Source organism: Ochotona princeps, chromosome 5 (assembly GCF_030435755.1).
Source record: "Ochotona princeps isolate mOchPri1 chromosome 5, mOchPri1.hap1, whole genome shotgun sequence".
Taxonomy (NCBI): Eukaryota; Metazoa; Chordata; class Mammalia; order Lagomorpha; family Ochotonidae; genus Ochotona; species Ochotona princeps.
The window spans coordinates 98,915,621-98,940,815 of record NC_080836.1 but is presented as its reverse complement, the minus strand read 5'-3'; the positions used below and the strand labels follow the sequence as shown (position 1 = coordinate 98,940,815).

At 46.1% G+C, this 25,195-nt stretch overlaps 3 protein-coding genes across 5 annotated transcripts in view; 2 read left to right on the top strand and 1 right to left on the bottom strand.

The window, feature by feature from the left end:
- The window catches only part of COL4A4 (collagen type IV alpha 4 chain), a 123,015-nt gene extending 111,214 nt beyond the window's left edge, over positions 1-11,801 (top strand). Inside the window, exons 45-48 of the mRNA XM_058664296.1 lie at positions 5,361-5,477; positions 8,139-8,327; positions 9,716-10,002; positions 10,367-11,801. Coding sequence (XP_058520279.1) covers positions 5,361-5,477; positions 8,139-8,327; positions 9,716-10,002; positions 10,367-10,630 — 857 coding nt within the window. The 3' untranslated portion in view covers positions 10,631-11,801. The remainder of the gene's footprint in view (positions 1-5,360; positions 5,478-8,138; positions 8,328-9,715; positions 10,003-10,366) is intronic.
- LOC131480341 (uncharacterized) lies at positions 11,290-16,142 on the top strand. Its single transcript, XM_058664295.1, has 2 exons — positions 11,290-11,378; positions 15,458-16,142. The coding sequence occupies exons 1-2, from the start codon at positions 11,290-11,292 to the stop codon at positions 16,140-16,142; spliced, it is 774 nt and encodes a 257-aa protein (XP_058520278.1).
- A 4,590-nt stretch (positions 16,143-20,732) lies between these two features.
- The window catches only part of RHBDD1 (rhomboid domain containing 1), a 158,799-nt gene continuing 154,336 nt past the window's right edge, over positions 20,733-25,195 (bottom strand). For all 3 annotated transcript variants that reach the window (XM_058665082.1, XM_004576763.3, XM_058665080.1), the window contains one exon: positions 20,733-21,264. In XM_058665082.1, the coding sequence (XP_058521065.1) occupies positions 21,170-21,264 (95 nt within the window). In that variant the 3' untranslated portion in view covers positions 20,733-21,169. The remainder of the gene's footprint in view (positions 21,265-25,195) is intronic.

Genomic DNA, 25,195 nt, shown 5'->3' with positions numbered 1-25,195 from the left:
CAAGTGGCCTCTCTTCAGTGCCACGTGTCAGGGGAAATGTGTGTTGCCTGGTCAATAAGAGGAGGACACAAACAAACCCACAAGCCCAACAGCTTGTCAGCACTTGGCCCTTTGTGGAATAGCAAGTGGCCACACTCTGGAATCATCTTGTCCAGCAGACCGATAAAAGACTGCTCTGAGCTCAGTGTTGGGCCCTTTGTTTCTTCCAAAATTCCTGAGGTTCTCTTTGAACCTGGTTGTGAGAGCTGTGCCAGCTGACATCTGTGAGCACCATCCAGGGAGAGGAGGCCCCACCCAGTGGAAAGGATGAGATGCTTGGCTCTCATTTCCTGCAGAATACAGTACAGACACTGGAGAGGGGGAGGGATGGAGAGAAGGAGTACATGCCTAAAGAATTCTTTTCTAATCCAATGGGTGTAACTGTGTGACAGCAGCACACTGACCACCAGGATGGCTGCATGGAATGCAGCTAACCCAGCACCAAGGGGGAGAGCTGGGCTGGTGGTTAGGAGGAGGGATGCGTCCTCTAAAGCAGGTGGTCCTAGAGAGGAATTTGATAGCATGCATTTGCAGTGCTGATGGGAGGTGGTGTGTCTGCAGGAGAGCAGTGCTGATGGGAGGTGGTGTGCGTGCAGGAGAGCAGTGCTGATGGGAGGTGGTGTGCACGCAGGAGAGCAGTGCTGATGGGAGGTGGTGTGCGTGCAGGGGAGCAGTGCTGATGGGAGGTGGTGTGCGTGCAGGGGAGCAGTGCTGATGGGAGGTGGTGTGCGTGCAGGAGAGCAGTGCTGACGGGAGGTGGTGTGCGTGCAGGGGAGCAGTGCTGATGGGAGGTGGTGTGTCTGCAGGAGAGCAGTGCTGATGGGAGGTGGTGTGCACGCAGGAGAGCAGTGCTGATGGGAGGTGGTGTGCGTGCAGGGGAGCAGTGCTGATGGGAGGTGGTGTGTCTGCAGGAGAGCAGTGCTGATGGGAGGTGGTGTGCATGCAGGAGAGCAGTGCTGATGGGAGGTGGTGTGCGTGCAGGGGAACAGTGCTGATGGGAGGTGGTGTGCACGCAGGAGAGCAGTGCTGATGGGAGGTGGTGTGCGTGCAGGAGAGCAGTGCTGATGGGAGGTGGTGTGCGTGCAGGAGAGCAGTGCTGACGGGAGGTGGTGTGCGTGCAGGGGAGCAGTGCTGATGGGAGGTGGTGTGCGTGCAGGAGAGCAGTGCTGACGGGAGGTGGTGTGCGTGCAGGGGAGCAGTGCTGACGGGAGGTGGTGTGCGTGCAGGGGAGCAGTGCTGATGGGAGGTGGTGTGCGTGCAGGGGAACAGTGCTGATGGGAGGTGGTGTGCACGCAGGAGAGCAGTGCTGATGGGAGGTGGTGTGTGTGCAGGGGAGCAGTGCTGATGGGAGGTGGTGTGTCTGCAGGAGAGCAATGCTGATGGGAGGTGGTGTGCGTGCAGGAGAGCAGCGGGAAGCCGACAGCCACATCTTTGCCAGTGCATCTCTACCACTTACTGTACTGAAAACCGTCCCATTTCTTTCAAGAGCAAATCGAACCAACACCCCAAAATTCGGTTTCCTCTTCTCCGTGAGCCCATCCCCACCTCCATCCCCAGCCATGCTCCACTCCTGTCAGACCTGAAGGCACCCTGCCCTCCGGACCCCTGCACACTGTTCTCTCTGCCACATCTTTTCCTGGATGGGTGTCATTATTCCTTCCTCAACAGCAAGGTCACCTCTCATGGGGGTGTTTCCTGCTAGAATCCAAGACCCAGTTCTGGCATCCTTCTCCCCTCCAGTCTTTTTATAATCCTGATTGTTACATTTACAATACCAGAGGTTTATGCCCTTACTAGTTTATTCTGTGTATCCCCTCTACCCTAGGGGCCAAAAACGTTCTCTGGACAGATCTGGAGAGTAAGTATTTGATGTTTCAGAGTCAGATGATCTCTGCTATGGCTACTCTACTCTGCGTTGGTAACATGGAAGCAGCCGTGGATGATGCACTAGGAAATGTCCCAGTGTGACTGTGGTTGCAGCACTGGCAGTGGTGGTGTGCAGACTGTCATCGCCCAACTCCTGCTGCAGAGAGATCGCAGAAAGCTTGAGGGTGGCCTTTTCCCATATTTCTTGCTGAATCCTTGGTGCTAGGAGACATCTCCAACCATTTTGGGAACACACCCATGACACTTGAATGCTGCCTGCAAGGTAGGACAAGGTGCCCAGTATGCACTGGAAACCAGGTAACCATGAATCTTAGAGGGCTGTGCTGTGCACTGCAAGGCGTTGGGTAGCTTCTCTGGCGTCCAGCCCACTGGTGCAAGTAGCAGCCCCGAATGTCTCAGATGTTGGCAGCTATGCCAAGGGGCAGAGCAGAAATGCTTCATGTGGAGAACTGTCAGTGTAGGGCAGAGCGGCAGATGCACAGGAGATGGTAGCATTAGCCTGAGGGGGTCATTTGGTAAAGGGAAAAATTCCCTTTATACAAGAAAATGCCAAGCAAAGGAATGAAACACATTTTTCCCTGTCTGTGCCTTTTAAAAAGCCCCTTCAATGCATACTCCCATGTAAACTACCCCTCGTAACGGCTGCCACTTCTGTGTCATTTCATGTTTTCTTTAAATATCGTCTATAATGGCCACAGAATACTGTAATCTATGATGGTGCCACCATTTATTGAACCAGCACATTTTCAAATTATTTACTAATGGCTTTAGTGCCAGCTGCTCTGGCAGAAAATATATTAATCCATTTAAGGCTTTGACTTCGAGAGCAACAACCCAGCTGAAAGTAAAGTCTGGAGGCTTCACAAAGGGTTGAGTGTGAATTTGGAAAAGGGCAACTTAACCTGAAGAAAGGCAAGGAAGGTTTCAAGTAACACTCAAGGCTGTGGTTCCTAAGCTCCAGGAAACACCCAGTTGTCACAAGTGCCTAGACTGCCACCTCAGGCTTGCAGGTGCCAGAGGTGGGGAGAGGGCTTTGACACAAGTTTGAGGTCACTGCAGGCCATGCTGCTGGCCCTGGAACTAACTGCCAAAGAACCCTGTGACTTGAACCTTTTCACTACAATAAGCAACTGGTCATGAATCCCCTTCTAGGTAATGAGCATCTCACGAATAACCCTGATTATAATGGAGAAATAGCATACAGGTAAGAAGTAGTTTCACCAGAAAATCTTGCACTTAATCATCTAGAACAGTGGTTCTCAGAGTGCACGGCCTACAGCCTCAGCCTCAGCCGGGACAGACCCCTGGAAATGCAAACCCTTGGCACTCCTTACACCTACCCAGGCAGGTGTCGGTTTGCACCAGTTTGAGGACCAGACATTTGTTCTGCTCCAGAGCAAAATAACTGCTTAGGGTTTCTGTGGTAAGAGGCAGCAGTGTCTGCTCCGTTGTGATGCTGCTCAGATACTTGGCAGCGAAGTGAAGGAGTCGGGGTGCCCTTGGCATGTTATAGTTGTGAATGCTGACTAACTTGGGCTAACAGTGGTACAGGGAGAGGTTTGGCACAAACAGTGCAAACAGTGCCAATGAAGGGGAATTCTTCTAGTGTCTCGGATCGTTTAGTCTCTGCCTCATGTTCATGGTAGGGTTCGTGCATCAAGGCCCAGGTTTGGGGCCAATATCTTTTGTCAGTACATTCCATGGGCTAACTCCACCGCCTGGGAGAGCATTAGCTCCTTGAGTGTGGGAAAGAGGGCAGCTTGAGGAGTTCCAGTTGTTGGCTGGCATCCTAATCACACACCTATAGGATGGCCAAGGCAGAAGGAGAGAGAAGCAGTGACTTCAAGGAGTCACTGGTTTGCTGGTGGGTTTTTAGACTATGAATTTGTTGATCGGGGCTGCTTTATTAGGATTCCGCATCAGGGGCAGTTTAAATAACAGAACCTTAGTGCTTCATGGTTCTAGAGGCAGAAGCCCAAGATCAAAGTGTGGGCAGCTTTGGTTTCTGAGGCCTCTCTCCTTGGCTGGCCTCTCTCCTTGGCTGGCCTCTCTCCTTGGCTGGCCTCTCTCCTTGTGTTTTTTATGCACCCTCGCCTTCCCTTTGTGCCATTCCAGGAACATGCATTCCTGATGAACCTGTATATACACAGCTTCCTGCTCTTCCATAAAGACCCCAGTCGGACTGGATCATGGCCCACTGTGACAGCCTCATTTGAACTTAACTGTTTTTAATGGTCCCTATTTCCAAATGAGACTTGTGATACTGGGAGTTAGAACTTTATGATTCTTTCAGCAGGGAGAATGCAAAGTAGTTCACCAGAGGCTAATTTATGAAAGAGGATGGGAGAGGAAGGAAAATGAGAGGAGCGGAGAGGGAGAAAGGGAGAAGGGGAGAAAGGGAAAGAGGGAGAGAGGGAGGGGAGGAAGAAAAGAGGAGGGAGGTTGTGGGGGGAGAGAAAGAAACAGCAAGTGGAGGCTGGGCAGCTGGGCAGAACTAGGACTTAGGGCTCATGGCAATCAATGGCCACAAAGACGGTGACTGGCTCACACCGATGTCCTGATAAAGACAACAGACACATCAGGATTAGCACCAGTGCCCCAGGGGTACATAGCTTCTGTCCTTGGAAGATGCAGCTGAGCCTTGCAGCTGGTGCAGAGGCAGAGAATGGAGGCTGATGACGCAGTCTCCGTACTTGGCCTTCCTTTCTGTACCAGATCTACTCCACAGCCTTTCTGATCTCGTCTCCTTCATGCTCCTCTCTGTGAAGACTGGCTTGGATCATCCATCCCGTGGGCCATATAAGGCCTGTCATAGCATGGTATCTGGCCCTGCTAAGGCCACTGCAGATGGAACTCTAAAGTCAACAATCTAGAGTGGGCAAGTTTGTAAGTTGATCACTTTGTATGGCTTGTGATTGCCACAATGAAGATCCAAATGGCCTTGGCAGAAAAAAGGTTCCCCACCCCTGGAAACAAGCAACGTGGTCCCTGGCATTTTGCAGAGGCTCAACAGAAAGCATTCACTTGGCTCCAAATTTAACTTGATCTCCAACTGCATACTACTCATTTCTCCTCCCAGACTTTTAAAAGACATCATTAGCGGGATGATAGCGTTTAATTATGAAAGCCATAGATGTTAATGATTTTGAAAAAAAAGGAAAAAAGTTTAAGAATGTGAAGAAAATGTGGAAACCTCTCTCTCAGTAACCTCCTAATATGGCTTCAAATCTGTGCCAGCTTTTTACTGGCTGATTGGCTTAAATAAGGTCAAGTTACTGAGCTCTCAGCCTGGGTGGCCCATGGGTCACATAGTTGGGAAGATGAAGCCAGTTGGTCCTGTCTAATCTAGGTGGCAAGGAAACCTCAGGCTGGCACAGAGAGCATTTGCTATGATGTCCTGGTTTTCACCACTATTATCATGAACTTCCATGCAGGGTGCAAAGGAGAGCCTGGACTGGATGGCAGAAGGGGCAGGGATGGCATCCCTGGGCCTCCCGGGCCTCCCGGAAGCAAAGGTGACCCTGGAGAAACTGGCTACCCTGGAGTACCAGGTAAAGTGTTGCAGTGTTTTCTCTTCCATCTGACAGCATTGGCCAAGGGCTGGATAAGAACTCTGACTCTCCCATTGCCTTTCAAACTGGATCGTGGCAAAAGCATTTGCCTTAGATACTGACTCAGCAGGCAACAGGGCCAAAAAGGCTCCCTGTGCAAATTGATGCTAAACTACCGTAGAAACTAGTTCCAGCCTAGGCAGTATTGTGTGGTATTCCCCTAGTGTGGTACACTTTACCATAAAAGATCGTGAGGGTCTGTCAGCCTGGTTGCCTGGGGTATCAGCTGGAGGAGCTGTGTTCTAACGACCTGGGAGCTGGCAGGTGTTGTTCACACGCTACAGTTAAGAGCATCATCTCTTGGCCTCTCGTTTTCTGAGTTCACTTCATCTTACCACAGAGCCATGAATATATTCATGTAAAATAGAGGGTTCCTTCTGAAGGCAACAAATTGGAGAGAATGTTTTTGTTAAGGTAGTAGGGGTTGAGACATGAGGATGCTTCAGCAAGTTTGTGGGAAAAATGGAATTAAAAGGTAAGTTTATCTTGGTATAACACTTCTCTTGAAACCTATGCATAGGTTTTCATGATACATTTTTCATAAACTTTAAAAATTGATGTATTCTAAAGGCAGAGGATAAGAAAGAGAGGGAAAGATAGAGACAACTTCTATGCATTGGTTCACTCCCCCAATGGCTGCAACACCAAGGGCTTGCCTGGACTGAAACCAGGATCTAAGAACTCCATCTGGGTCTCCCCTAGGAGTGGCAAGGATCTGAACATTTGGGCCATCACCTGCTGCCTGCCCAGGCTCATTAGCAGAGAGAGCTGGCTCAGCAGAGGAGCCAGAACTCAGGCAGCTGCTTCAGGATGATATGGGTACTCTAAGCAGTACCTTAACTTGCTGTGCCACAATGCCAGCCCTTCCTGTGAATTGTTTAAATACTCCATACATGATTCTGAATTCCCCAGGTAGCATATGAGGCACTGGGGACCCACAGACTCTGTGACAGAATGTCTCTGGGGTGTGCCTGGTGAGAGGTGTAGACTCAAACAGCAGGCTTGTGATGGGTAGGAGAGGCTGCTTGCAAGGCTTCGTGGTGTCGGCAGCAGAGTGGTCCACGTGTTGAAGAGCTGCCAGACGGCCTTGGCCCCATTGCCTGTAGGCAGGAGGGCTCAACATTCCCTATGTTCTCTCCAGATCCAAAAATGCCACTTATAAAAATTGTGACAGGGCTGATGCAGCCTCCAGCCACCGCTCTGTGGTCTCAGGATTACAGTGTCAATGGGGAGAGCCTGTTAGACTCACGGAAACAGATTGGGAGAAGAACAAACCAACCACGAAACACCTTTGGATTTCAAGGCCTAACTGCACATTTGCCATCTGCAGTTACAAATAGTACTGGCCTTTGGAATAAGTCCGACCCTGAGAGGAGTCACTGGAAGCAGATCCAGCTAATGTTATGTAGAACTGGTCATTTCCTGCCTTGCTAACAAGAATTCTAGAGACAGGTTTCCTCCCATCTCCCTCCCTCATGAAAGAGATCTAGAGCCAGATTCAGGGGACCCAAACCCTTGCCATCCTCAGCGTGCAACTGGCGCTGTGTTAAAGCTGTGAGAGGGACAGGCATACTGCATGGGACAGGGGGACCGCACTTGATCTGTCCTTTCGAGAGCTTCTCTGTTCCTCACTTCCTACCTCTCCCTGCTCAGTGTGCACATCCTTTGTTCTCTTCCTCAGGTGCATCAGGTGCTTGAGGAAGATGAGGCTTTCCCATGGTGTGTGTGTGTGTGTGTGTGTGTGTGTGTGTGTGTGTGAGAGAGAGAGAAAGAGAGAGAGAGAGAGAGAGAGAGAGAGAGAGAGAGAGAGAGATTGATTTTATTTATTTGAAAGAGTTACAGCAAGTGAGAGATAGATTCTTCCATCTACTGATTGTCTCTACAAATGGCCGCAATGGCCAGGGCTGGGCTAGGCTGAAGCCAGTAGCCCAGAGCTTCCTTTGTGTTTTTTACATGGGTGTAGGGGCCCAAACTTGGGCTGTCTTCCAGTGCTTCCCCAGGCACAACAGCAGGGAGCTGAACAGGAACAGGAGCAGCTGCGTCTCAGACTGGCACACATAAGGGATGGCAGCCTCACGGGTGGCAGGTGGCAGCTTTCCCCCCTGTTCCACAATGCCAGCTCCCTGTGTCTTCATGCTTAGGCAGCTCAAGCATCTGAGGCTTGCTTGCAACAGACAGATGTGTGTTGATATCCTTGGCAGACTGGTTTCAGGGCCTTATAGATTCTAAAATCCAGGAGTGCTCAGTTCCCTTATCCAAAATGATGTGGTATTTGCATAGAACTTTAAATCTACTCCAGATTACTTAAAATACCTTTTCTAGGTATATAACTGCTATACTATAATGTTTAGGGAGTATTTCTGAGAAAAATGACTAGATATTTTCAGTACATGTTTAATTTTTAAAAAAGTGTTTGAAATTGGATGAGTCAGTGGCAGCAGACCCATGGAGAGCAGACTGGCTGGAGGCTGTCTGTGGGTCTTGCAGCTGTAGGGGCAGCCTGCCCACCTCTGTGCTCTGGGTGCTCAGCACAGGTGCTCAGAAGGTTAACGTGACCCCCTGAACTGACTTTGCCTTATTTCCTTTTTTCTACTCCTCTAGGACCTCCTGGTCCCACTGGGGACCCTGGGCCCAAAGGGTTAGGCCCAGGTTATCTCAGTGGTTTCCTCCTGGTCCTCCACAGTCAGACAGATCAAGAACCCGCCTGCCCCATGGGCATGCCCAGGCTCTGGACTGGGTATAGCCTGTTGTACCTGGAAGGACAAGAGAAGGCTCACAATCAAGACCTTGGTATGGACAAACCACATAACCAGCTGTGCCCATTATCTGCCGATCAAAATGTTAGGATGATTCTTACAGATTTAACTTGTCTTAAGTTAGCACTGGTTTTCAATAAGATATTCTTTTTTTTCTTTTTTTTTTAAACCTACCGTGCTGATTCTTAGCAACTTTTATTTATTATCCTCTGAAATATATAAAGAAATGCATGCTGCTTGGTTACTTTGGTTTTGCGTTAAAAAAGGATTCTTTCTTAGTTATGGAAGTGTAAAGTCTGCTCTGAAATTCAGTTTTTCTCCTTCATTTTAATGACTGAATCAGGACTTGGTTGGCTGCTGTTTTACATGTGAAATGGTGCGTGGGTAACAACTATTGGCTATGTCCTAGTGCTAACCTGCCTCAACTTCCTACCATACTCCAATTGCCTTTTCAGTCACAGAACTTGGTTTTGAGGTCACCTCTTGGTTCAACAGTGGACTTTTACACTCCAGGAACCAGTTTAAGGGCAAGAGTTTAAGCTTCTGGGTGCTGTTCAATACTGTCTTTCCAAGACAGTGGGACCGTACCTCCCAGCAGGAAGCACGGATGGTAAAGAGGGCAGCCCAGGGCAGCCACTGTTTATACATCTGAGTTGTGTCATTCTGTTTCCTATCCCAAGGGCCTTGTTTAATGAGCACAGGGGAAAGGAAGAAGTAATGCTTCACCTTTGGATTCCACGCGTGTTTTCTTTGTCTATCTCACTTCTACCATTAGCCTCTTTCCTGCCTTGTCTAGGGAGAAGTCTTGCTTCTCCTGGCCTAGTCTCATGATGTACAGAGCACTGGGGAAAAAAATCCAAACTCCTTCACAAGATTGACGTGGCTGAATGTTTTGATCTGATTGTTCTCTGGGTACCCTGAGGCAAACAGCACAGTCCCGCTCTTACCATCTCTCTGGTGAACTTGAGTTTTCTGAGTTGTACACCCCATATTTCTGGTTTTCTTTTGAATGGGCCTCATTACCACCTCGCCAGCCTGGCTATATCCTTTCATTTTTCAAGCTTAAAATAACTCCTGCCAGGTATCCTTCTCCTAAGTCTAGGTGACCCCAGTCACTGGGCTTGTCTCACTGTCCTTTCACTGCGTTTTTGCTCATCCATTTGCCTTGGACCATCAGCTGATTAGTAAAAGCACAGATGGATCAGCCTCACCCATTGTGGGCTCCACAGGGAGCTATGAGTGGATGAGTGCACAAAGGCTGTCCCACAGGACCAGGAACTGGTAGAAATGACTTTACCACCACAAAATTAGGCTTTGGCAAGAGCATCCATGCATCAGAATACATGTCTGAACACCACGTGTCGGACAGCTCACTGGGCATACCTGCACAGTATGCTCAGACATCTCTTCCTCCCTCCTAAGGTCTGGCAGGGTCCTGCCTTCCCATCTTTAGCACGCTGCCCTTTGCCTACTGCAACATCCACCAAGTGTGCCACTATGCCCAGAGAAATGACAGATCCTACTGGCTGGCCAGTGCTGCACCGTTGCCCATGATGCCAGTCTCGGAGGAGGAGATCCGTCCATACATCAGCCGCTGTGCTGTGTGCGAGGCCCCAGCACAGGCGGTGGCAGTGCACAGCCAGGACCAATCCATCCCCCCATGCCCACGAGCCTGGAGGAGTCTCTGGATTGGGTACTCCTTCCTGATGGTGAGTTCCCTGCCCTTGGATCCTGCTACCTCTGCTCTTTCTAACATCTTTTTTCTTTTAGCCTAAACTGGATAGTAGTACACTCACATGGCCATGAAGACCTACAGCCTGTTGAGATACTGCGCTCTAATTATTATTGTTGATTTACGGTTATTGTGAATCATTTTTTTTTCTCACTACTTTGGTATAATCTGGGAGATGCATTTGCTTCAGCCATTGGCTCCATTGTGTGTTATACCCAGTTTACACTTTGTTTTCTTATGAAATAATTTAAGCAAAAATGATAGGAACAGATCTGGGCATGTCACTGATGGGGCCTGGGGCTGTGTGTGTCTGAGTTCTAATACTCTGCTTCTTTGGGTAGCACACAGGAGCTGGGGACCAAGGAGGGGGGCAGGCCCTCATGTCACCTGGAAGCTGCCTGGAAGACTTCAGAGCTGCACCATTCCTTGAATGCCAAGGCCGGCAGGGCACATGCCATTTCTTTGCAAACAAGTACAGCTTCTGGCTGACAACAGTGCAACCAGACTTGCAATTTTTCTCTGCCCCATCACCAGACACCTTAAAAGAAGGCCTGGCCCAACGCCAGAAAATCAGCAGGTGCCAGGTCTGTGTGAAGTTTAGCTAAAGACTGCTCAAGTCACCTACCTGAGCCTAGGAGGAGAGGAAGGGCAGGCAAGATTTCCTGGGCTGTGCCAAGAGGTTTAATGGTGCTCACTTCACACTTGACTTTTAGCTGTTCTTTGTGTGCTAATGTGTTTGTTCCCAGAGTCCTCCAACTTCTTCCTCTGTTCCTTGCTGATTAAGCACGGGCTACATGTATGGATTTGTTGGGACCTATCAATCTAGGTGCAACCCAGATCTCCTTATTTTAAGGAGGCTGATAGAAGAGCTGGTTTATTTTAAAATATGCTAATTCACAAGATGGCAAGTAGATGATAAAGGTGCGATTACAAATCACATTACTGAAAATAATTCATTGGTTAATAGCACCTCAAACAACTGAAGTCAATTACTCTATAATATAGTGGGCTTTGGGATGGATTTTTACAGGAAAGAATAAATAGGCCAGTAAATGAAACTAGAAAGTACAGATTTTCAATGTTTCAAAACGATTTTCTCTGTAATCTATTTTTCCATACACTTTAAATAATTGTAAAACCATGACCCAAAGAGATTAAAGAAAAAAAAATCACATTGCCAGCTTTCACAGTTCATTTCGGAACAGAATGAACCATTATGCCAGGAAGGCCCACAGTTGCTGTATTCCAGAGATGCGACATTAGCATGAATACATCACAGATGAATATGAAACATTGTGTTCTCTTCTGTATTTTTGGGAGAATAGAAATGCCTACTTTCAACCCTTTTGAGAAGTAGCAATTATCGAAAAAAAATATATATTCAATAAGGGATTAGGAGCCTAAAAGCTATTAATGAATATTAAGGTAGTGATTCACAAAACGGACTCCCCATTGCCCTGCACTACCAAACACAGAGCCTTTCCCCCAGTCGGGGTCTGGCCTGCGCTCAGCACTAATGGGCCTGGAGCCACATGGGGCTTACTCAGGCGGAGACACAAGCCCCACAGAGCGTCTCGCCTCCCCCTTCTCCCCAGGAGAACCCCAGAGCTTCCCAGCAGATCACAGTGACCACATTGCCTCCACATACATAATGGCAGCTCCTGTGGGGAGGTGACAGAGCTATCATTATGCACTTGGGAGAAAATGAAGGGCCGACTTAATTAAACTTGGGTAGGAAGATTCATTCAAGCCAGGGTCACCCCATGGCCCTTCTTAAATGAAACAAAGACAGTGTATAATTTGAATTGCATGTGTCCATGATTGCTTTTCTTCAGGGGCGTCCCATATTTTCAATTTTACATTCTTACGTTTTATATCTATGTTGTACCAAGGCAATAATTTGACATTTGGCATTTGTGTTTTCTCTACAAATTTCGGAGATAGATCAATTTGTAATGAGAGAGTTTTCTAAACAGCAAAAGATCATCTTGCTGCTTTGCTAGGAACTCAGTTGTTTAATCCTACAAATCAAAAGATGTTTTAGAAAAGGCTTCTAGGAAATTTGCCTTCCTCATAAAAAATAAATGTCATTTTGAGGAAAACGAGACATTTCTCATGAGAGTGACATTCATTTTAGGACTTAGTTTTAGTGCACTTAAAAAATAATTGACACAGGCAAAACTCAATTAAAATTTTGTATCTAAGAACTGTTTTCCTTGCCAAATTTTAATCTGTAATGAGCTCTTCTATGCAGAACACATTTCAAACAGTTTTGCTCTGGACTGTCCCCAGACTGGCAATTTATTTTTAAGAGTACTCCTCTCATAAAAAGAAAAATGAACATTTTAAGATCGAATGTTTTCTTGATATAGCAGAATGTTTGTAGTTTGAGGCATTTTTGTAAAACTGTATCATACACACGTTAAATATCTAAGCACCTGAAATTTAAGACATCAAATTTATTTGCAGTTTTCCATTTCTAAAATCTTTATCTGTTATCAAAATTCAAGCCTCTCAAATGCTTGTCTTCTTCTTTGTGTTTTCTGGGAAGAAGGAAGGGTGACAGACAGGACATCAGAAGTTTATCTTTTAACGTGCTTTAAACACTTCAACTGTGAGGTAGAATAGGTAAGTTGACAATAACACCAGGCTCAGTCAAGTAGACATTTTCCCATTACAGAGTGGCTTGGATAGCGAGATCACAATATGGGTATCATAGCAGCCCTCTCTAAATGCCAAAAATGTGCTGCCTTTAATTTTTGGAAAGTATGTTAAATGGTCAAAGAGCAAAGTAAAAGAAAAAAATAGCTTCTTAACATAGAAGAGCACATTAAATCATTATTGTTTGGATCTATATCATGGTGCTTTAAAATATCCTTCTCCGTGAAGGGCCCTGAGCAAAGCTTTGTTCTTCTAGTTCATTATTAGGAATGATAACTACCCTATGATGCTAGAAATCCCTGCCCCTTCATGTTTGTTGAATGCACTGAGATTGCGCAGTGGGAACCAAGAGGCTGGAGCCAGAGGACTGGACTATTTTCTTCTGGGTTCTGCCCAGTGCTAATGCAGCCTACCATCTAGACAGGCCTGCATGCTGCAAGTGGCCTGTTCCCCAGCCTGACACCCAAGATGTTCGTTCCTAGACATGGCCACATCCTGGCACCCAACACAGCCCTTCACTGCTGCTCTTGCAGGCGACCTCTTCTGACTGGTTTCTCATTCCAAATCTCAGTCATCATTTAAGGTCCACCCAAACTTAATTTTGTTACCCTTTGGCTGAAAATTCTTCAATGACTCTCCTGCCTGTGAAATCCAGCCTTGGCAAGGGAACTCGGCGCTCTCCTCTGGGAGTATCTCTTGCCACAGTGAATACTGGGAGGCAGTTGTGCACTCACAGTACCTCTGTGCTTGCGCTCTGGCTCTTTCTGTGAGTGCTATCCTTCCTCACATGCACTCAGCTGGCAGCCACCTACCTCTCTTGAAAGACTGATTTATGGGGTATGTGTGTGACCTCCCCCCTGGGGACTGTGACAGCTTCTGCTGTTCCCTGCACCACGAGGCCAACTTCTTCATTTCACTGGCATATTTTACTTGCTCTGTGTGCCCAGTTACTAGCAAAGAGCTGGGCACATTATTGACACTTCACTCTTTTTATTTTTCCATCAGGTCATTAGGCATTGGGTGTCTGTTTCGCAGATAAGGTTCTGTGTGACAAAATGGTAACAAGGATAAACTGAATGTTCAGTGTAACTAAGCTTTAATCATTGCTTTCCCCACCTCCAGAATAGATTATTATTTTTTCTACAAATGGAAATTTCAGAAATGAAGAGATTTGAGGGATTTGGCTGAAAGAAGACCCTTCAATGACTCATGCCACGTCAGTGCAGGTTGTAATCTGTGAACCATCATGACTGAAAGATTCATAGTAAAATCACCTCTAGATGGTTTGTATGTGTATGTTATGGATGCTTACAAAAACAGCCAATGCGATGGGCTATTCTGAGCCTCATAGAAACCATAAGGAAGAAAACCACTGAATGTTTGTGTTCCAGGAAATCTGACTTCCTGCTTGACTCGCTGGAATAACTTGATAATTGTCACTTTTTCCTTGGTTGCATTTCGCAGAATAGTGCCAAGATGTTGCCTTCAGATTTCTGCATCCAAATTTGAACCCAGCTCTATCCCTTTCTAGCTGCCAAGTGCCCCTCCCCCAAGTTCCATTTCCCTCATTTCCAAGATGGTACAAAATACCTATGGTTGTTTTCAAAATTAAGCTTGTCTGCCTAGCAGTCAATATGTCTAGCAGACATAGCAGCCATCCTACATTTATTATGGTCACATCATCTACTTAAACTATTTAGTATAAAAATATTTCTTGCTTTTTTTTTTACACTGTAGAATTCCATTATGATTCTCACAGGGCATATAAATTACTGATTAGAATTATTTATAGCTGGCCAATTCTTAATGTCTTTGAGAATGCTGTTTTATTTCAATTCTCAAAGCTACTGTACCACAAAAACATCACAATTTCCTGCAGGGACATTATTGCTAGGTTCTGCAGGGAACAAACAATTGACATTAAAAATCAGTACTCTGCAATTGTCACTGTTATTATCTGCCAGAAATTCTGCATAATGCATTTTAAACCACCGAGGCTGGCTGCCACATCCATGGGAAATGCTTGAATTTTATGGTGCTTAAATATTTAATGATTCATGGGGAAAAATGTGAAATGTGTCCAATAAATAACCTCCCTTTCTCTAACCTATGATTGTAAAGTTAGACTTTTCACATGTAACTTTTGCAAACACCTGGTCTGCTGCTGACACTTAAATCTTTGTTGTATTGAGATTTGTACTATGGTTTATTATACATAAAATCCTGTCGTGACTTCCAAGACACCTGTATTTTATCTGTTCAATTTATTTTCTTTCCAGCTATGATGGGTTTGAGAGTAAGGAAAAATAACCTCACAACTTCTTGGCAGAAACCCTGTTGAAAAGAGGGAGGAAGGTGGCAGAGTTTTTCAATACTGAGCGAGAGGACCCAGATGTTGCATCCAGAGAGCCATGGAGCAGTCTTGCACTGTGTTCGTGATGTCCACTATTCCAAAGGCCTTTGCAATCCATGCGACCTGATTGATTTCATCATGCTACTCTTTTTTTTCCCAAGGAGCAAAATAGATTTTTACCACATTTAGTGATTTCTGTTAGGCATGTTTCCATTTTCTTTGCTAAAAACCCACACATCAAAATCTGCCGGTTTATCTTTCTGCCATCTGACCTTCATGTCAGCATTATTCTCTCTGCCCTTAAAGCCACAGAGCTGTCATGCAAGCAGCCTGCTCACATGCACCATACCAACAGACTGTCACAGGCCTGTGAGCAGAAAGGGGAATAAAACACCCCCCAGCCCCTGACCCCGTTCAGAACACCATCCCCTGAGCCCCTGACCCCGTTCAGAACACCACCATCACCCAAGCCCCCGACCCCGTTCAGAACACCACCATCACCCAAGCCCCCGACCCCGTTCAGAACACCACCATCACCCAAGCCCCTGACCCCGTTCAGAACACCACCATCACCCAAGCCCCCGACCCCGTTCAGAACACCACCATCACCCAAGCCCCTGACCCCATTCAGAACACTACTCCCCAAGCCCCTGACCTTGTTCAGAACACCACCACCCCGAACCCCCGACCCTTTCAGAACACCACCCCCCAAGCCCCCAACCTTGTTCAAAACACCACCCCCCCAAGCCCCCAACCCCGTTCAGAACACCCACCGAGTCCCCGACCCTTTCAGAACACCACAACCCCCTCAAGCCCCCGACCCCGTTCAGAACACCACAACCCCAAGCCCACCTCACTGTTCAGAACACAACCCCCAACCCCCCAACCCCGTTCAGAACACCACCCCCCAAGCCCCCAACCCTGTTCAGAATACCATCCCCCAAGCCCCTGACCCCATTCAGAACACCACCCCCCAAACCCCTGACCCCGTTCAGAACAACATCAAAGTCCACACACCTGGCCAGAAAGGGGTTTGGGAACTTAGGAAGTTAGAGTACAAGAAACATGATTCAGCAAAACCAAGTACCAGAGGAAAGGCATGAGCATTCACAGATCATGCCTGCACACACTAAACATATGTTGAGGACTTCAGGAACCTCATCAGAGGTGACACGTCACATCACAGTGAACTGAAGTGGTCTGCACGAGCTCCAGGTGTAATTTTGGCCACATGTGGTCCTGTAGGGTTTCACTGGGGATCCTAAAGAGTTAGCTCAGTGGCTTTTTCACAGGCTACTATTATGGGATAGCTAGTATGCAAAAAGCACGCAAGTCATTATCACAGGATGTCAACACATTGGGCAACTAAAGGAAGCTTGCCGTCAAGGGGCGGGGTGGGGGTATTTCAGCAAAGCAGATCAACTCGCATGAGTGTAGGTGTCAGTCTCACTGAACTTCTTATCCAGCTCCCAGCTAATGCATCTGAGCAAGCAGAGAGGTTTACCGAAGTACCTGCCACGTGGGAATCCCTGATAAGGTTCCAGGTTCCGGGCTTCAGGCTGGCCAGCCACGGCCATTGCAGCCATTTGCAGAATGAATGAGCAGATGGAAAATCTCTCAGTTTCTTTAACTCTGCCTTTCAAATAAATGTCCAAAAAGGGGTGGGGTGGATCCTTTACTCTCCATTGTTGCAAGAGGAAAAATGCAAGCACAGGCATATCAAACATAGACCTATAAAAGGCACGATGGCTGGAGCTGGTGCTGTTCTCGGGGATCCATCAGTGGACACTCACTGGTGCTGGCGTCTTAGGTGTTGTCTCCTACGTCACAGCATCTGGCCAAGAGGAATGTGTCTGCAGACTGACTCACGCAGTTGGTGATACCTCCACCTCAGCTGATTCGTCAACATGTCACCTAGCAAAGGCTCCTAGGAACAGGCAAATGCCTGCCTTCACATTTCTCCTGAAGTGATTAAAAACAGAACATTCTACAACAATATCAATATACAACTAGCATTTATGTTTATCTGTGCTACTTGTGACAGCATATGTGAGCTTCTCTCTGTTTAAATTCCCAAATCTTTACTGGCTCTGGTTGTCCAAAGAACTGCAGAAGACACTGTGAGGAGATACAGAAGCATGGCCATGGTCGCTGTTCTTGTGAAGCTTAGGATCTACAGAAAGATATTCCCTGTGCAGTAAAACAAGCCATGCCACGTGGCATGGAGAGACAAGAGTGTAGCTGACGGGGGATAGGTTATCCCAGTCAGTGGTCCAGTCAAGACCTTAGCCACAGGGTCAGGTGGAAGGGACCTGGATGGACTGAGAAGGGCAAAGGCCATAACATACAAATGATAAGAGGCTCAGAAACGTGCACTGCCTAGCTAGTAAAACCCATCACCAGACCCTGTTAGGGTCAAGCTCTACTGTTGAGTAGGACCACTGACTTAAGACTTTTTATGTTTTGGCAACAGAGACAGAATCAAAAGTAAGAGATAAGTGGCATCATAAAGGGGATTTCAGAAAATTAACCTGGCCGAGTTAGGTAAAACTGAATGAAGAGGTATTTTAACTATTGAGCTGAACAAAGAATTAAGGGTTAAGGCCCTTCTAAGCTAAGAGCCTGATTCTAAAATAATATTAGGGGCTGAGAAAGAGGAGAGAGCGAGCGAGCACGCAGACTAAAGGACTGCAATAATCCATGCAAAAGGGAAAAGGCATGTATAGGATTCTTTTTTTATGGCAGGTTGAATGCATTTTTTAAAATATGGAATCTCAAGAGAAGGTAAGACTTAGAACTGGCTCTGCCACCTCCTCATGCACACACCTCCCACATTAGAGCCTCCTTGGGATGGGAGGAGTAGGTTTTTCTCCCTTTATCTTACTCCCCAGGCAACACAGAGTGTGTCAAATGTGCACAGTAGTCCCAAGGCAACAGGAGTTACTGACTACTCAGCTTCAGCTTTACCAGCAGGCATTGTAAAGGGATTCAGGAGGTTTGGACATTATGTACAACTTTGGAATCACAGGTGATACATTTGAAGGCACTATGAGGTGGCAAATGAAACTATACCTTCCTGCTGGCACTCAGGAAAGATTCAAAAGTAACATGTCTCTTCAGTTGACTGAATGCACCAAACTGTGGGAACTGGATGCGCCACACACAATCAGGAAACTACTATTAACCAAAGACACGACATTACAATATCAGCTCTCAGGCTTCCTTACTATTAGAGATAATTAGTCTAATGTACTTGCTTTTGTTTGTCTTGCTCAACCCGATTCTAGTTTGTTGGCGTAACTTTGGAGATTCCTTATTGTAGAGAAAAACAATAAAATGGATAATGAAAACCATAAGCACTTGTTATTAGCAATACTATCTACCAAATAAAATCATTATAGTAATTTCCAGAACATCTTTATTGTGATGTTAAAATAACTGTCTTATATTTACAAGATTTATAAAATGACTTTTTATACATGTCTAAAAGTTGATTATTTCATTGTATAAACATTGTATATTGGTTATACCATCCAAAATACAATTCTAATCTTTTAGAAATTTTATTATTTTTAAAAAAAACTCTATTAAAAAAATGAGATCTCTCATTTACTGGCTTATTCCCCCAGATGCCCAAAATAGCTGAAATTGGGCCAGAGTGAAGCCAGAAAGATGGAATTCAACCCAGGTTTCATAGAAGTGGCAAGAGCACAACTAATGTAGTCAGCACCTGTGGCCAACCTGGGTACATATCAGCAGGAAGCTGGCATTGAAACTAGAGCTAGGACTGGGACTTGGATATTCTGGTAAGGCATGTAGGAATACTGGCCCATGGCTTATGAGCCATGTCAAACATTCACTCCCAATTCCACTGTTTTTATACGTGACAAGTCAAATAAGAAGATATTCCTCCTGGAACACATAGATAAAAATTAGAATAATTTCATAGACAGTAATTAGACTTCTAATGCAATTTAAAAACTACTTTGGTTGGAAAATTAATATGAAGGGAGGAGAAAAGAGTGAGGAGCTTTTGGATGGAGAAATAAAGGCAGGCCTGAGTGCAGTCATGTCCCATCTCCACCCTCATGTCGGAGGCATGTTGTCAGGTAGCTGTGCACAGTCAGAGCAAGACTCAGTGTTACACCGAACTGCTGTGTGCTGTGCAAAGATGGCTCGTATAAAAGAGGTTAGTTCTAGTTAGTGTAGTGGGAGTCAGGTGCACAGAGAGGAAGGACAGCCTGAACGTGTAAATTTGAGTAAGTCCACCAGACATAACTGATACTACAAATATGCTGTAGTTTTACGTCAATTATGAATTAACCCAAGGCGCTCAGGTGCCACATGCCCGTTGGCAGGTCAAAGCACTTCCCAGACGCCAGTACTTTTCTTAGCTCAGCTGCACCCAAGTATCAATGTTTCCTGCAGGTAAATTCAGATTAGGAACTAGACACAAACCGCAAGGTCCAAATGTTCCAAAGTTGTCAAATGTATGCGAAGAAAAAAATAAAAAAGCAATATTCCTAAATTGTTCATCCTGGGTATTTCCAAGTGGTTAGAAGAGAGGTGATTTTAAAATAATGCCTGTAGTTACTTTTATATATATTAATTTTCTTAATATAGTACTTCTTTTTAAGTCTGCTTTCATAATTATATATTTCTTGATTTGTAACTGTACAAATCAATTTTCCTGGTTGCCAAGTATAACAGACCTCCCCACAACACAAAGACACTTTTTAAAGACAGCAACATGGGCCAGGCCCAATGGTTCAATTGGCTAATTCTCTACCTCCATGTACTAGGATGCCATATGGGTGCCGGTTCATGTCCTGGCTGCTCTACTTCCCATCCACCTTATTGTGGCCTGGGAAAGCAGTGGAATATGGCCCCACACCCTGGGACCCTGTACCTGCACAGGAGATCTGGAAAAAGCTCCTGGCTCCTGGCTCCTGGCTTTGGATTGGCTCAGCTCCAGACACTGTGGCTTTTTGGGGAGTGAACTAGCAGATGAAGATCTTTCTCTCTATTGTTCCTCTCTGTAAACCTGCCTTTCCAATAAAAATAAATCTTAGAAAAAAAAAAAAGACAGCAAGATAAAACTGGAAAGCTATACCTAACACCCCACAACAATAAAATCTCCATGACCATTTGACCATAAATATATCAGTGATTTTTTGCCTTTGACATTTTATTAAAAAAATACAAGCACCAGAAAATGCCTTAAATGAGTCAGATAGACAATGTACAGATTATATTTGTCCAACATAAGCAGCTGGTACAGCGGCCAGTGTAGAGGCACTTTTTTGAGGAAGTAAGCTTCTTGCAAGGATTTTGAGGGACCAAGGCACTGAAGGCCCTAGCCTTCCCTTTGTATGGCACTTGCTGCTGCTGCTCACTGAGTACTCTCACGGTGTGTCTGGGTACACTGCTGCCACTGGAGGGATGGCTGGGAGTCCGCAATGCTGGTGTCACTTGTCAGTGATGGAACGTACAGATGTCTTCCCCTCCTGAGGTCTGTCTGCCACATTTTCACTCAAGCATTCCTCAAAGGTGGGCTAGTAAGAGCACCACAAATACCCAGAGCTACCATATGGATGCAGGGGCCTGAGGAGCCTGCATGCCTACTGAGGTATGGGAGAAGTGCAAGGGTGGCTACAGCCCGGGTCTGGATCATCACCACGGCAATACATAAGGGGATGACTTGTTGCCTCCTACTCAGTGAAACCCAAAGACAACAGGTAGAATAAGGGACTGATATTTTCCACCAGAAAACAAAACTTCCTGTCAAAGTCTGAGCTTCCAAGAGCAGAACAAGGCAGGGGCAGCAGTCAGAGCGGGGAGACATGGAAGCTGGTGTCTGCCCCATGGAAAGGACATTTGCTTTGTCACAGAGAACAAGGCCAGGAGAAGGGCCACTTCAGGAGAGCTGAATGCTGCCTTCCAGAAGCCTGGAGTCCATACATGTCGGAGTGGCACCTGCAGGAGCTGGAGGGCTGAGGGCCCCAGGCACACGTGAGCACTCCTTGGGGAGCATTCTGCTTTGACTTGAAGCTTATTCTGGGCTTGAGGAAGGAGCCAAAGGGCAGTAATTCCCCAGTTAGATCATGTCCTCTGAAGGTGGCAGGCCACGTCACTGGTTGTCAAATCTGTGAAGCCGCTGTCTCCGCATTTCTTCTTCCGGTGAGAGACGGAACCCGTAGGGTGGAGGGCCATTTCTGTTGTTTCCTGTGGTGAGAAAACCAAGAGGAAAAAAAAAAATCAAAAGCTGCCTATCTACTTTTTGGCAAGCACAAGGCACTGCACAAACTAGGGCTGCAAGGGGAACGTAACCTCAACGTTGGTGTCATCTTTAGTTTACCAGAAAAGAAAACAGGATAAATATAACTCAACATCCAGTAAGTATTTTTAGCGTGGTTTTGTCCATGAACTTATATTATGGTCATTCCAGAGTTTGATGATCCTCCCACTTTAAATTTTCCTTCTAGCAGTTTCCAAAATTTGCATCACTTTTACTTCCAAGATGTCTTAAAGGCTTAGTGTTTTGCATTCACATGTTCAGTTATAACTTGTCACTCTCTGTACTAACTTCCATCAGCTCTGCTGCCTGGCCTCTTCTGATCTTCCCTGGAGACCTCCCCTACGTTTCTCATAACCCCCCACTCCTGTACCTTCAGCAACGCAAGTCACACCCGACAGCAGACACACAGTATCCACAGGCATTATGGAGCAGAGGGCAGGGGTGGGGTACACCATTCAATGCGCAGGTAGGCAGGTCTCATACCAAAAACTAACAGTTTGTAATGACAGAAGTACCTCAACCCCTACATGAATATCCGCATGGGTACTGCAGGGACTAAGGAAAGAAGAAACATGGCCTGTGAGCTCAAGAAATCAGCAACATAAACCTAATGACAACAGCTTTAACATTCAAAGTCTTGGAAGGTCTACTTGGAGACGAGAGAAGACTTGACTCTCACATCAAATGTAGCTTTCATTTCCTTCCTGTTGGTTTTCCTCGTCGAGCAGCTGCACATCTTGCCTGACACAGATGACATTTGTGTACTGCTCCTGCTCCCCATCTAGGACTGTAAGTCCTTAAATGGCAGAGGCTATTAACATCTCTCCATCTTTCTCTATTGTCCAAACACATTCTTCAGTAAGTATTCACACTTGATGTAGCAGTAACTGCCCATGACATTTGAACAGATCTGTTACACACACACACACACACACACACACACACATACACACACACACAGTATCCCTTGGGGTTCCGATCTGAGGGACTCTGGCTTACTCTTCTGGTTGTACTGGCCTAGATGGGAAGAGTGGACTTTGAGCCAGGAGAGAAAGCGAGTGAGCAGTTGATCATTTTATTTTAACATTTATTTATTTATTTTTTTTATAAGCCAGGCAGATTTACAGAGAGAAGGAGAAACAGACTGAAAGATCTTCAATCCACTGGTTCATTCCCCAGTGGTCATAATGGTTGGAGCTGAACTAATCTGAAGCCAGGAGCCAGGAGCCAGGAGCCAGGAGCTTCTTCCAGGTCTCCAACACGGGTACAGGAGTCTCAAGGTTTTGGGCTATCCTCCACTGCTTCGCCAGGCCACAAGCAGGGAGTTGAATGTGAAGTGGAGCAGCTTGGACACAAACTGGCACCCATATGGAATCCTGGTGCTTGCAAGGTGAGGATTTAGCCACTGAGCTATTGCACTGGGTCCAACAGTTGATCTCTTTTGCTAACTCCCCAAAAGTGGAATCTTTATAAAGACATTTTCACTTAATGCTTATATTCACAGGACTGTTGTGAAGGTTGTAATGAGAAACTATTAGAGAAAGCAGCGGTAAACATTTGGAAACTAACTGCCTCCTTCAATCCTCAACTGGAATTCTAGTTGTCAAACAAAGAGAAATGCAAAAAGGTAGTCAAAAGGTGGTCTCTTTTCATATTTTTGTCTCCCCACTGTGAATGCAACCCTGATGTCTACTCAGGATTGGTTCTTGCTTCCTGCCAAGACCTTGGACCAATCACACCTCCTGACACCCTGTAGCCCTTGCTGACTAATGACTAAGGCCGGCCTGCCCCCACACCCACTCTGGCGTGGTAAACCTCTACTTCCCAAACTTTTTGATACAGTGAAATATGTCAATTTATTAACCTGCACTAAAGATGAGATTCAAATATACTTTAGGCTTGTTCAGAGTTCCACAAAAGTGACTTTATGTGTACTGTAAAAATTAAAAGTCTTACTGGAATTAGTCTTGGCCATGTGTGTTTGTAAAGGAATTTCTCTTTGTTCAAAATAGTCCATGATTTGAAATCACAAACTCATAAATCAAATCACCATTAGTTTATTGCCTGAAATTATTTTGTACGATGAGACCCAATTTCTACTTTGCCTTTAGCAGCTACATTATTACTAACTGTGCTGAGGTGAGGGGTACAGGCCAGAATGGGACTCCCCGTTCCAGCTGGACAGGGAATCTGTCAGAACTGACTCCAGGCAGACCCTGAAGCAATCTGGGTGTGACAGTTTGATTCAGGCCCAGGGATAGGAGCCCATGGGAACTGCAAGAGCACGCAGACTCCCAAAGGGAACCACAGTGTGCTTTGCTTATTCCTTTAGCTCTTGCTGAACAGATAACAGTAAGAAGGATTAATGTTTCCATAGGGGCGAGGTGGGAGGAGCATGTAGGGAGGGTTTAGAAGAGGTAGCATCTGAAGGTTTCTGATGTCCAGCCCCACCCTCTTTTACTTTTTTAAAAATTTATTTATTTTTATTGGAAAGGCAATCAGATTTACAGAGAGAAGGAAAGACAGAGAAAAAAAAAGAAATCTTCCATCTGCTGGTTCACTCCCCAAATGGCAGCAACAGCTGGATCCAGGAACCAGGAACCAGGAGCTAGAGCCAGGAGCCTCTGCCAGGTCTCCCAATGGGTGCAGGGTCCCAAGGCTTTGGGCCGACCTCTCCTGCTTTCCTGACCATTAGCAGGGAGTTGGATGGGAATTGGAGCAGCTGGGACATGAGCCAGTGCCCATATGGGATCCCAGCTCTTACAAGGTGAGGATTTAGCCAGTGAGCCATCACACCAGGCTCTGATATCCAGCTCTTCAAATGAGTGGCTGGCCCACATGCCTCTGGGACTCATTCACAAGTAGGACACTGGAGGAAAACCAGTGCTGAGCCAGTAGGAGAAATGCCACATGCGGAGACCGAAAACTTCCATCAATGTTTATGCTTTCACTCATTGAGGTCACTTAAGGTATCCCACCACATTGAGCTTTTGTTTCCAATCTAATCATCCCGAATTCTAGTGAGAGAATAAACAGACCTGGAGAGAGTTAATGATGCATCTGGGGTTCCGAGCATCAGAGAAAGCGAACATTCAGCTTAGACTTTGGGGCTGCGCACTTCCCCACGTGGCCATCACTCTTTCTGCCCTGCATGTATCAGTGCCAACACTGTGTCTCCTACCTTCCCACCAAGTCAGAGTATCACTTTCTTCATGGATATGTGGGGAACTCACAGGTAAACGAAAATAGAAAAATAACAGATCCACAAAAGCAAAAACAAGATAGATGGGATTGTACCCAACTCCGAAGCTTCTTGACAGCAAAAGAAGCAACAAAGGATTCATAACATGAACTCAAGGCATTCAGAAACTACAACAGCAACAGTAAGCAGCCCAGTTAAGAAAAGGGCAAAGGCCCTGAACAGAGTTCTTTAAAGAAGGATATGCAGCCAACCAAAACAAACAAAAAATGCTCACTCTCAGTAGCATCCAGGGAACTGAAGATCAAAACCGCAGTGAGATAACACCTCAGCCCTGTAGGATTGGCTGTCATCAAGACAGAAAACGACACGTGCCGGTGAGGCTACAGGGAAAGGAGAAGTCCTGCACGCCCCGAGGAGGGAATCTGAAGGAATACAATTATGATGGAAAACAGTATTACTGAACAGTCTAAGTACTGGGGATCCATCTACAAGACACTCAACCATTATGTCAAACAAGTATCGGCTCCACCATATTTACTGTAGTACTATTCACAACAGCCAAGATATGGACTCAACTAGGGTATGCGTCAGGAAAAGAATAAAGAAACAACGCTATGCCTATTCAGGATGGAGTGTTATTTGGTTTTCAAAAGAAT